Source organism: Mus pahari, chromosome 23 (assembly GCF_900095145.1).
Source record: "Mus pahari chromosome 23, PAHARI_EIJ_v1.1, whole genome shotgun sequence".
In the NCBI taxonomy this organism is placed as follows: domain Eukaryota; kingdom Metazoa; phylum Chordata; class Mammalia; order Rodentia; family Muridae; genus Mus; species Mus pahari.
Genome location: NC_034612.1, coordinates 13,823,784 through 13,837,341, shown reverse-complemented (window position 1 = coordinate 13,837,341; position 13,558 = coordinate 13,823,784). Strand labels below are relative to the sequence as shown.

Here is a 13,558-nt window from a genome sequence, read left to right as displayed (position 1 = left end):
TTTTCGAGACAGGGTTTCTCTGTGTAGCCCTGGCTGTCCTGGAACTCACTCTGTAGACCAGGCTGGCCTTGAACTCAGAAATCCACTTGCCTCTGCCTCCTGAGTGCTGGTTGTTTTGTTTTTCAAGACAGGGTTTCTCTGTTTAGCCTGGGCTGTCCTGGAACTCACTCTGTAGACCAGGCTGGCCTTGAACTCGAAAATCTCTGCCTCCCACGTGCTGGATTTAAAAGGCATGCTCCACCTCCACCCAGCTTGAAAATATTTTTTATTTCATTTCTTTTTGATTGGGAGGGACTGGGGGGGGGAGCGTACATGTCAGGGCACACATGAGAGGGTCAGAGGGCAAATCTGCAGAAGTCACTTCTTTCCTTCCACTATGCGGGTTCTAGGGACCAAACTCAGATTTATCAGGGTTGGTGGCAGGCACTTCGACTGTGGAGCCATCCCGTGGATCTGGATATTTGCCTTTTGGTCATCCATTCCCTCTCAAGAGGTCCGTTTTCCTTGAACAGCTTTTTGTTTTGAGACAGGTTCTCACTTTGTAGCCCTGGCTGGCTTGGGATTCACTCTGTAGACCAGGCTATCCTTGATTCTTGAAGACCTATCTTCCTTTTTTTTTTTTTAAGATTTATTTATTTATTATACATAAGTACACTGTAGCTGTCTTCAGACACACCAGAAGAGGGTGTCAGATCTAGTTACAGATGGTTGTGAGCCACCATGTGGTTGCTGGGATTTGAACTCGGGACCTTTGGAAGAGCAGTTGGGTGCTCTTAACCGCTGAGCCATCTCACCAGCCCCGAAGACCCCTATCTTCCTAAACGTTAGACAGGGTGTTAACATCCAAAGGAAGGGTGCGGGATACTGAGGTGACAGTCACAGCACATAGACAGGCCATTTGTCCAGCTCCTGATCCCAGAACCCCCGGGGCAAAGCGAGCAGGGTTAGGAACTGAAGCGTGAAGGAAGTGGGCGGCTCCTCAGGGGTTAAAGAAAACCAACCTGTTCGACTCCTCCAAAAAAATTTAGCTCTTTAATAAGGTCATCTGCTATTCTAGCAAGACAGGACCGACGAGGGATTCAACCAGCTCCGCCACTAGAGGCCCGTGCATATTCCATGCAGAAGATCAATTTAGGAAGACAGCACCCTGTTATCAGAAGCTGGTAAACCTGGAAACCATCTTTGCTTAGTCAGCCGGGAGGTCTCTGCCTGAGGAACACAAAGCCAAGGGAGTCTTTATTGAGATGCTTCTTACCGTTCATCAAAGCCCCTATTAAAATCTTATAAAATTGTTGCAAGGTATTGTAAGCATCATTTTTTTGGGGGGTGGCTACTTTATTTGGGTTCTTCTGTTTCTACTTCCCTTTGAACCCTTATCTACCCTAATCCCTTCCAACCCCCCCAACCCTAGGTAGGAGAGAAGGTCCCAGGGGACATGGGCACGGACCTCTGTATGCTACTTCCTACTGAGTAGAGACATACATAGTTCCTTGGGCCAAGTCTAATCTTCATTGTCATCGGGATATCCAGTGGTCCAGTAAACCAATAATAATAAAAGCCGCAGCAGGACCAGCCAGTAGTAGCAGGGGCAGCAAGAGAAGGAGCAACTATTGCCGCTGGGTCTCTCCCGTTTAGACCATCTCCAGGCCCCTCAGAATTAAACTTACTGGCAGCTGGCGAAGGTCACACCCCTCCCAAGGCACGCACAGGGCAAGTAGCTGCTGTGGACAATTGAAAGCAGCCCCACATCTGGGATTAAGACAAAAACATGTTCACGAAACATAGCTGGGTTTTTTTGTTTGTTTGTTTGTTTTTGTTTTGTTTTTTTTGGTTTTTTTTGGTTTTGCTTTTTGAAACCAAAAAACAAAATTCTCACTACAAGCTACTCATGTTTAAAAAATAATAATAATAAGTTCAAGGCTGGAGGGCCAGTAAGATGGTTCAGGATGTAAAAACCTGCTTATGAGTCTGATTCTCAGTGTACAGGCAAGTCCACAGGCCTGCTCTCAGGGACCTAGCAACTGTTTACGTCATTGCCTACCAGGTGTGCCAAGTGTGGGCTGCAGATAGAACAGACTGCCAGTCACCCCTGCCCTCTCCCTATCTACGTGTCCTCTGTCTATCTATGTGTCCATCTGTCTGCCAATATCCCTTCCCCAAGTCCTCATTCCTCTCCCCTCCCCCAATAAACCTCTTTTTTTCCACCAGATCTGTGGCATGACATAATTTCTCAGGGGTTCAGCTTGACTGGCCCTGCCCAGGACACCCTCTCGATGTACTACATTTCATGATACCGGTGCCACAAGCTCAGAGGGGGCTCTCCTGGTGTCTAAGCCCTATCCTCCTAAAAAAGTTTCCCAGATTTATTTTTCAGAGGTAAGGGGGGGGGGAGAAGGAAGAGAAAGAAGAAAGAGATAAAGGCAGAGGGAAGGAAGGAGGAAGGGAGGGAGAAAGAGAGGAAGGGACGGAAAGAGGCTTAAAAGGACCTAGGTCAGAGCTGGAGAGATGGCTCAGCGGTTAAGAGCACCGACTGCTCTTCCAGAGGTCCCGAGTTCAAATCCCAGCAACCACATGGTGGCTCACAACCATCTGTAACGAGATCTGACACCCTCTTCTGGAGTGTCTGAAGACAGCTACAGTGTGCTTACATATAATAAATAAAATAAATCTTTAAAAAATAATAATAATATTTGCTACAACATATTGTATATGTGATTCAACCCTGATTTAAAATATTCTGTATTTGATGATGAAATTTCAAGATTATAAAGGCCTATTTGGATTAACAAAAGCTAATTCAGGATATATGTCTACTTACAGCAAGCTGCTAGGGAAAGTAACAATGTATGTCTGATAAATAAGATCTATTCAATAGTTGGGTGTGGTGGCGCACGCCTTTAATCCCAGCACTCAGGAGGCAGAGGCAGGCAGATTTCTGAGTTCAAGGCCAAGCCTGGTCTACAAATTGAGTTCCAGGACAGCCAGGGCTATACAGAGAAACCCTGTCTTGAAAAACCAAAAAGAAAAAAAAAAGATCTAAGATCTATTCAATAGGCAATAGGTGGCTCAGCAGGTAAGAGCACTGACTGCTCTTCTGAAGGTCCTGAGTTCAAATTCCAGCAACCACAGGGTGGCTCACAACCATCCGTAATGAGATCTGATGCCCTCTTCTAGTGTGTCTGAAGATAGCTACAATGTACTTCCATATTATAAATAGATGACTCTTTAGAAAAGAAAAAAGCGGGGGGATGGTGGCACACGCCTTTAATCCCAGCACTCGGGAGGCAGAGGCAGGCAGATTTCTGAGTTCGAGGCCAGCCTGGTCTACAAAGAGAAACCCTGTCTTGAAAAACCAAAAAAAAAAAATAGTGGTATGTATGTGTATGTATGTGTGTATGTGTGTATGCACGCGTGTGCATGCATGTGCATGTGTGTGCCTGCATGTGTATGTACATGTATATGTATGTGTGTATATGTGTATATATGTGTGTATATATGTATGTGTGTACATGTATGTATGTGTGCATGTGTATTTGTGTATGTATATGTACATGTATGTGCATGTGTGTATATGTGTTTGTGTATGTGTATGTATGCATATGTGTGTATGTATATATGTATGTATGTATGTATGCATGAGAAAAATGGCTCACATAAAAGCCTAGGTATAGAGGTTAGGGAATGACATCTGGGAGTCAGCTCTCCTACCACATGGGTCCAGGAAGATGAAACCCAGGTCTGCAGGCTTTACTGGCTAAGCCCTCTTTATTATTTCAGTGCTGTCTGGAACTCAGAACCTGGCCCACACTAAGCAAGCTCTCTGTTAATGAGCTAGAAGTGCAGGCTTGGGCCATCATATGCAGTCCTAGGACTTACTCTCCCAGTCTAGCGAGATGGGTCAGTGATGACTGAGCTCAACCTTTGAGACCCACGTGGTGGGATGAGAGAACTGGCTCCCTCCAGTTGTCCTCTGAACGACACAGTGTAAATAATAAATTAACAATCCGTTCTTTAAATGTAACTTAAATATCATTACTACCCCTAACTAGTAATAATCCCTGAATAGTCCCAATTTGTCAATCAGTAACCCTATGTCCCTCAGTGTCCCTGGCTCTTCACTTGGAACTCTGAATCAGATTGCAATCAATGTGTTCCGTAACTCTGGAGCTTCTCCCCTTTAAAACTTTTTAAATGTTTTTATGTTCAGAGAATCCATGATCAGTCTGTGTCTTCCTTTTTTCTTTTTTTTTTTGTTAAAGTTTTCAAAGTTTATTTTGAAATGGCAGGGAACTTCCTTCAGAACCTGTCACAGGTCAGGGTGACACATGATCACCCCGTGAAGCAATCCTTGCTTCTTCCCCACTTAGGAGAACTTTCTCCCAGCTGTAAGCCCTGGGCCAAAGCCACCTGGAGAAAAAAAACCAAGCCAAGTTAAAATAAATAAAGAAATAAATAAACCATACCTTTAAATTTTGCCAATAATTCTTCTTCCCTTACAAAGAGGTGTTTTGAAATACTTGGGTATAAAATAACCCCAGGATTTGAACACCGGCATTGAAAAGCCACTACACTGTAATAGTCTCTCTTCAAATATGCATCCATGCACTGATATTGTTTAATTTTGTGCATGCATGCAAATGTACACATGTTCCACACAAACACACATATATACATGCACACACATGAGCTGGTATTGTTTAATTTAGGGTGGGTGTTTTGCCTGCGTTTATGTCTGTACATAATGTGCATGCCTGGTGCTGGATGGAAGCCAGATGACGTCATTGGCTCTCCTGGAACTAGAGTTACTGACAGTGGTGGTCAGCCATGTGGGTGCTGAGAATTGAACCTGTGTCTTCTAGAAGAGCAGTCAGTGCTCTTAGTACATGAACCATGTTTTCAGCCCTGCCCCTTATTGATATCTAGAAACCTGACTCACTAGAAACTTGATTGCTGGTGAACACACTATTTGAAAAAGCCTTTGCTGTGGTACTGAAGGATCACCCAGCACACGGACAGGCTGAGCCTTAGCTACATAGAGAGACTCTGTATAAAAACCAGAAACAAACAACAATAAGAAGCACTGGGTTGGAGAGATGGCTCCATAGTATAAGCTGGTCTTCCAGAGGATTTGACCTGAGTTTGATTCCCAGCACACACATTAGGAGACTCACAAATGCCAGGGAGTCCAGGAGTGAGATGGGAGACAGACAGGAGAATCCTGTCAGTCCAGCTAGCATGGTGTATAAAGCAATAAACAAGAGACCTTGTTTGACGTTCAGAAGGTGAGGATGTTGGCGCTCACACACACACACAAGTAGGCACACAGAGTAAAAACAAAAGGTTTAAGGTTTAAATGAACTATTTTTAGACTAGCTAGGCCTCACACCCAATGATGGATATCCTTATAAAAGATAAATGGAATCTGGGCCCTTAACTCAGTGATAGAATAATTGCCCTAGCCTATATGAAACTGTAGGTTCAATTTCCAGCACATACACATACATATACATGCATACACAAACACACACACACACATGCACACACATACATACATACTCATGCTGGAATGGACAGGCAGACACACTCTCATACACATATACATGCACACACACCATGTACAATACATATACATGCACACAAGAACATACATATATACACACACACTCATGCACCCACACATCCACATCCACACACATATATGTGCACACACATAAACACATGTACACACTCATGAATGCACACACACACACACCACACACTCACACATAAACATGTACATACATACACACACGCACACACATGTACACACACCATACTCAATACTCACACAGCACACATACTACATACACATGCACACACACATAAATACACATACATACACATAAACATGCACATACACACACACACACACACACAGAGAAAGAGAGAGAGACAGAGGCATAGAGACAGAGACGTGGAAAAGAAAGCCAGGAGACAGAGGAATGGAGCCATAAGCCAAGGAAGTTGGAAGAGGCAAAAACCAGAACCTGTCCTTGAGCCAGTGGGACCATGGCTAACACCTAGATTTTCCCCTTCTGGCCTCCAGTGTCATGAGAGTCAGAGTCGCCACACTTGTGATAAGGTCTTACATCAGAATAGGGAAGCTCTGACAGTACACACTCCCACCAGTGGCTGGGGAAAGAGCTTTGGGGAAGCAGGGTTCCCGAATTCATACCTCTCCTCCTCCTCCTCCTCCTCCTCCTCCTCCTCCTCCTCCCACCTTTTAGTAGGAAGCCCCACTGGGAATTCCACCTCCAGCCCTTGTCATGGACAAAATGGAATGCCAACTCACAAAAGCACTGGAGTAGGCGGCGCCAAAGGGTGTGTGTGCCCTGAGCTGATACCAGACCAGCCTGGCAGGTTTCAAATTGTTCTGCCCTTCCCTCCTGCCCAGTAGGGTCCTCTCTCAGCCAGGGCAACACGTGCACACAGGCTGGGTCTGCAGTCACTTCTCACTCCATCATTTATTTAGAATGTACTGCCTGTGTAGTTTCTCCATTCTATGTGTTGGACTCCATAGCTCTGGGAAGACTCCTAAAGTGTCATTATATTCCTGCATGTTGTGCACACACATGTGGGTGTTCGAGAGTGTGTGTAGGCGGTAGACTGGTTTGTGGAAGAGTCATAACTTAAAGCAGAAGACTCTGGAGTTAAGGGAAGTGATATCTCTTATGCTTCCTATACAGTAAGGCTTCTTCAACGTCTCCCAGCCAGACATGGTGGCTCATGCCTTTAACACCAGCACTTGGGATCTCTGTGAGTTCAAGTCCAGCCAGGGCTACATAATGATATCCTGTCACAAAACAAAAACAAAACAAACAAACAAAAACTAGCTCCTTCTTCTCTTTCCTTTTCTTTCCTTACATTTAAATGCCTTTTTAAATAATTTCTTCATGTTCACAGAAGTTTCACTGACCGTTTTACATGTTTAAGGTCCAGATGCAATGCATATTGTATAAAAGAGACCATTTACTGTTTACTCTGCATAAATTAAACCTACGTACCTTGAACTCTACAAACTTCTGCATAACATTTAGACAAAACTCAGACACACAGCACGCCTAGCCCTAATATATATTCACATCTCTAATCACAGGTATATAGCATTTAAAATATACTATAATAACCTCCATGTGAGGTTATTTGGTAACAAAATGAGAAAAACTAAAAATATTATTTTACGTGTTCTAAAATATCTCTTTTTTTGTGCTAAAGTCAAATGTTAACTCACCATGAAAAGGACTGTTTATATAATTTAGCAATATTATAATTTTGACCATTTTGCAAACACTTTTAATAATAATGGCTTCTTCTTTTCTTGCCCTGGAGATTCTAACAGTTCTCTCCCATCCCCTAAACTCTTTCTGTAATCCAGAGTCCAGGGGCCCAAGGTACCAATTGCATTTTGCTAACTCCCATTAAATTCATACCTAATAAAATAAAAACATGCGTGTGCTGATCTATGACCTCTTGATTCAATTTTCCACTATCTCTGGTGTATCTACCACATTTAGGAAATATTATCATAGACTATTGCAGTGGTGGTCTGACCTAGGAAGAAGATTGCCATGAGTTTGTGGCCAGCCTGGTCTACACAGTGGGTTCCAGGCCAGCTTGAACTACAAAAAGAGATGCTGTCAACAAACAAAAGCAATACGATCCACATAAAGGCTTCTGAGATGAATCTGTCCCAAGCAGACCTTGAATCTGTGGTCTTCCTGCCTGCATGTCTCAAGCTCTGGGATGGCAGAGCTAGTCTACTGTAAGGCTCAGCTATTCCAATCTTTTCTTTTTGTACCGATGGGCATGTTTGGCTCCATTTCTTCATTATACAGTGCTGGGGAATCGAACCCAACACTTGCTCAGACTTAGTAAGTGCTCTATCCCTGAGCTACACATCCCCAGGCGACTTATTTTACTTTGTTGAGGCAGAGTCGCACCCTATAGCTCAGGCTGCCTCAGCTTCCTGGGTACCGTTATACAAGCCTGAGCCACCATGCCTGCCTGGCTCACAGGTTTTTTTTTTTACATTTCTGTTCTGTTTTGTTTGGTTTTGTTGGAGACAGGGTTTCTCTGTGTAGCCCTGGCTGTCCTGGAACTCAATCTGTAGATCAGGCTGGCCTCGAACTCACAGAGATCTGCCTGCCTCTGCCACCAAGTGCTTGGACAAAGGCGTGCGCCACCACTGCCCACCTCACATTTCTGTCTTTTTGTATTTTATCTATTTGCTTTTTGTTGTTGTTGTTGTTGTTGTTGTTTTGTTTTTGAGACAGAGTTTCTCTATATAGCCCTGGCTGTCCTGGAACTTACTTTGTAAACCAGGCTGGCCTCGAACTCAGAAATCCACCTGCCTCTGCCTCCCAAGTGCTGGGATTAAAGGGGTGTGCCACCACGCCTGGCTCATAGCCTTTAATCTTAGTAGTTGGGAGATGGAAGATAAGAGATTCAAGGTCACCATCTGTAGAGCAAGTTCAGGACTAACCTGGGCCACTTGAGACTGATTCTCTCCCTGCCCCACCCCTAACCCCGCCCCTGAGGCCATGTTTCTCTGTAGCCTTGGCTGTCCTGGACTCTGTAGGCCTCGAAGAGAGATCTTCCTGCCTTTGCATCTTGAGCATTGGGATTAAAGGTGTGGGCTACCACAACCAGTTTGAGACTGGGTCTTAAGAAGAAGAAGAAAGGGGACTGGAGAGATGGCTCAGTGGTTAAGAGCACTGACTGCTCTTCCAGAGGTCCTGAGTTCAAGTCCCAGCAACCACATGTTGGCTCACAAACATCTGTAACAAAATCTCATGCCCTCTCCTGGAGTGTCTGAAGACAGCTACAGTGTACTTAGATATAATAAATAAATAAATATTAAAAAAAAAAAAAAAAGAAGAGGCCGGGCGGTGGTGGCCGCACACCTTTAATCCTAGCACTTGGGAGGCAGAGGCAGGAGTATTTCTGAGTTCGAGGCCAAGCCTGGTCTACAAAGTGAGTTCCAGGACAGCCAGGGCTCTTGCCACAACCACCCGTGGTAACTCTGTCTCAGAAGATCCAGCGCCCTCTTCTGGCCTCCAAAAATAAAACAAATCTTTATTTATTTAAAGGTAATGTGTGTGTGTGTGTGTGTGTGTGTGTGTGTGTGTGTGTGTGTGTGTTTGCACGCAAGTGATATATGAATCCATGCACTACCATGTCTAGCCCAAATCTAGGATTAATCAGCATGTAGAAGAATGTACTCGTGTGTTCTTTCCATGCACACTGTCCCCCCCCAACCCTCATTCTTCCTTAATCGGAAAAGGCGGCAGATGGATACTCAAGCCAAAGGACAGGAAATTTCAGCAAAGACTCCAGTTTTTTAGTCTCATTTTGCCCTTGATTATTTTAGAAATTAACTCCTTAAGCGACTGCTTGGTTTCATGCTCACCCACTACCGGTCTATAGGGTGATGTTTGCCTCTCTGAGCCAACGATTGGAAACAGCTAAAGTTTTGCAAAAGTAACTAACTTCTACTTCCCAGTAGAGCAGGGACCCAACTTCTCCAGAAGAGGTTACCTCAGGGAGACAGTAGAAGATCATTTTCATATCTCTTTGGAGGGGGGGTGGCAGGACTAGAGCCCAAAGCTCAGAGTTTTGTATATGCCGCAGTCTCCCAGCTACACCCTCAGCCCAGAAAGAATTTTTCTGATACCGGGCGGATGTTTCAAACTGCGTTTCTCTGCAGACCCTCCCAGGATTGGAAGCTGTGCTTCTGGGTGTGGGCACCGGAAGTGGCCCCGAGAGGCCACAGAACATAGTCTCTGGCATTGCATGGGAGTGTCCCAGGGGATTGAGGGAGGACGGGGTAGTCAGGCAAAGGTTAGGGAGGAAGGCAGCCAGGCAGAGGCCCAGAAGGACTCCAGGAAATGTTTAGATTTCTCCACCAGGAGGGAGGGCAAACAAGCTCCCCCCACACCCCCACCCCGCAAGCCTTCTGTCCGCCCAGAGCACTCTGCAGCATAGAGTGTGAGGAAAAAGACAAAACCAGAAAAAGAAAAGTCATCCCCAGGGCTCGATCTAGCAACAGAGTCTGCAGCATGTAGGGCGTCGGACCCCCCACCCCCCACCCCGTGCTGCAACCCAGCAATGTACACTCGTGGGAAACTGCTTGCGCCCCAGAGCCTGAGCCAGCTGCAGGCTTCCTTCACCTCGGTAGGGGACGTGCAGCTTGTGATCCAAGCCGAGGAGAAAGGACTTGCTGCCGGGCTTTCATTTCCTGGCTGAAATTTCTCTCGTGGGGGCAGCGCCTGCATCCCAGGGTGATGAGGTTAGGGGCCCAGCTGCTAGGGGAGCCCTAGTGTTCGGATAGGCAGCTGTGTGCCTTCGTGCCGGCCACTTTGGACGCCGGTCTTCTCTCCAACTGCTATGGACAACGGGTCGTGCTGTCTCATCGAGGGGGAACCCATCTCCCAGGTAATGCCTCCTCTACTCATCCTGGTCTTCGTGCTTGGCGCCCTGGGCAACGGCATAGCCCTGTGCGGCTTCTGCTTTCACATGAAGACCTGGAAGTCAAGCACTATTTACCTTTTCAACTTGGCCGTGGCCGATTTTCTCCTCATGATCTGCCTACCCCTCCGGACAGACTACTACCTCAGACGCAGACACTGGCTTTTTGGAGATATCGCCTGTCGCCTGGTCCTCTTCAAGCTGGCCATGAATAGGGCCGGGAGCATTGTCTTCCTCACTGTGGTGGCTGTGGACAGGTATTTCAAGGTGGTCCACCCCCACCATATGGTGAACGCCATCTCCAATCGGACTGCAGCCGCCGCCGCCTGTGTCCTCTGGACTTTGGTCATCTTGGGGACTGTGTATCTTCTGATGGAGAGTCACCTGTGTGTGCAGGGGACGCTGTCGTCCTGCGAGAGCTTCATCATGGAGTCAGCCAATGGGTGGCACGATGTGATGTTCCAGCTGGAGTTCTTCCTGCCCCTGACAATCATCTTGTTCTGCTCGGTCAAAGTTGTTTGGAGCCTGAGACGGAGGCAGCAGCTGACCAGACAGGCTCGGATGAGGAGGGCCACCCGGTTCATCATGGTAGTGGCTTCTGTGTTTATCACGTGTTACCTGCCCAGCGTGCTGGCTAGACTCTACTTCCTCTGGACGGTGCCCACCAGTGCCTGTAACCCCTCTGTCCACACAGCCCTCCACGTCACCCTGAGCTTCACCTACCTGAACAGCATGCTGGATCCCCTTGTATACTACTTCTCAAGCCCCTCGTTCCCCAAATTCTACGCCAAGCTCACAATCTGCAGCTTGAAGCCCAAACGCCCGGGACGCTCGAAGACACGGAGGTCAGAAGAGATGCCAATTTCGAACCTCTGTCGTAAGAGCTCCATCGATGGGGCAAATCGTTCCCAGAGGCCATCTGACGGGCAGTGGGATCTCCAAGTGTGTTGAATGCCATTAAGGCAAACAGCCCAACAACGAGGCAGAGAAATGGGCAACTGTGAGTTAAATCTGAAGGGTGGGGGACTGGAAGATGCCTCCCCCCTCTCTCTCAGCTGTATCTTTCTCACTCAGGTAGAAATGGGATCCATCCTGCTCATCCTTTTCCATAAGGTTCCAAATGGGTTGGTTGCATTTAAATACTCTGATTGCAATGGGGGGGGGCAGCATGTGAGTGTGAAGGAAACCGTGGGTGTCAGGTCAGGAACTACCCGGAGCCCGTGTCACTTTGCATGGCTGAGAAAAGCGGTATGAGCCTGGCTGGGTCTTGTTCTAGCTCGGAGAGAGTTAACGATCTCAATAACTCGTCGGTATTTCCTGGACTGAAAAAAAAAAAAAAAATAGAAACTGCACTGAGTCAATACACTTATTTCCAGCTGAGAGAGACCCTTTGCCGCAGGACACCCGGTCCTAGCCGTTTTTTTTTTTTTTTTTTTTTTTATCTTCCCTGGGGAGACTCTACACATTTCAAGATTTGAACATCCAGGTGGCCCAGGAGGGCAGCAAAAAGAATCCATTCTAACCTTCGCGGCGGCGCGGCGGCGCGACGATTTTTTTTTTCTGATTTTTAAGTGGTTTCTTTCTTTGTTTTTCTTTTGTTTGCATTTTCAAAGAAGATGCTGAGGGACTTGTCCACCCGGTATCAGCTATTGTTTCTCCAGTGGGAACTGAGAGCCTGCTTTCCACAGCCAGGAGTGGGGTATGGGGGGGGGGCGTCCTTCCTGGTATTTGGGATGGGTTAATTCAAGCATGGTTGTTCTTCGCTGCTTAATGCATGAGTTTGAGCTGAAATCCTTCCTTCCTTCCTTCTCAAGTCTTGGTTGAATCCACAGTGTGTTGTCCCACCCTGTCCAGCATCCTCATCTGTTCTGTTTTTGCTGCTGGGTATCGAACTTGGGACCTTACCCGAGCCGGGCAAGCACTGACCACTGAGCTGCACTCCCAAACCCCTTGTGCCCCTTTTAGCTGGTAGCGTTGTTAGCCAACTCTTGGGAGAAAGTAAATCGGTAGGAATGGCAGCAACAGTTTAGCTCCATGTCCTTTCATCCTGTCTAGACTTCAGGTCAGCCATCAGGGTCTCCTATTGGGGGCCTCCCTCATGCACGTCTGTTCCCCAAATATTACCCAGAATTCTCACAGCTAGGTGATTCTGTGTAAGTGCAGGCTGCCCCTGTCCTGGAGAAGAAGAAATAGATTCTGTGTTAACCTTAGTCCCACTGTCAAGCCACAAAAGTGGTGACAGCCAGTCAGTCACTCTCTCCAATTCCCAGGGTATTCTCCCCAGGGACGGGACCTTGACACCTTTTATGTCTTTAGCTCAAGATGCTCCTCAAGGTCCCCGTGGTTTCCTTTGCCAGAGGTGTTGTCCAGCCTAGGAGCGAAAAACAGGCTGACTGACTGACTGCAGGGCTGTCGAGACGGCTCAGGGGGTAAACAGGGTCTGCCACGAAGCCACCAAGCTGAGTAGATCCCTGAGACCCACATGGTAGAAGGGAACACCAAATCCCAAAGGTGGTTCTCTGTCCTCCACATATGTTCACACATGTGCACACACATGCATGCATGCACACACACACTAAATACATTAATGCAATAACAATTTTATTGGCTACACGGTCAAGTTTGAATCTTAGCTTAAAAGCTTATTAGACATGAGGTCGCAGGGAAGACTTTATTTAACCATGCTCAGTTTTGATGTTCAGCAGGGGTAGTTGGTACAGATGCCAAAGGGTTTGGGGGCAAATTCAATGACTGTACACTCAGAAGCACGAGAAATCTGTTGTTCCCAGGTGCCCAGAAGAAGACCACATGCGTGTAGTAGATGATAAATAAACAGTTGCTGAACAACTATGATCACTCCAAATGGGAATCTCTGGCTACACGTGCCCAGTAATGACTTACTACATTACATGGGGTGTGTTGTTGTTGTTGTTGTTGCTGTTGTTTTTAAGCTCGGGGGTAATTTCATTAAAGTTTAAAAGAAAAATTCCGGGGCAGGCAAGCTGGAAATCTCAGTGGCTGGAGGAGGGAGATGGAAAAGAGGAAGAGAGAA

At 46.5% G+C, this 13,558-nt stretch overlaps 1 protein-coding gene across 1 annotated transcript; it reads left to right on the top strand.

The window, feature by feature from the left end:
* Positions 1–9,993: 9,993 nt before the first annotated feature.
* Positions 9,994–13,351, top strand: Hcar1 (hydroxycarboxylic acid receptor 1). The gene has a single exon (XM_021187097.1). It carries the CDS (start codon positions 10,426–10,428, stop codon positions 11,455–11,457), a length of 1,032 nt encoding a protein of 343 aa, XP_021042756.1. The 5' UTR covers positions 9,994–10,425; the 3' UTR covers positions 11,458–13,351.
* The last annotated feature ends 207 nt before the right edge of the window (positions 13,352–13,558 follow it).

Excerpts from the sequence above, each read along its gene's own strand:
- Hcar1 (XM_021187097.1), top strand. The coding sequence starts at position 10,426 with ATGGACAACGGGTCGTGCTGTCTCATCGAGGGGGAACCCATCTCCCAG.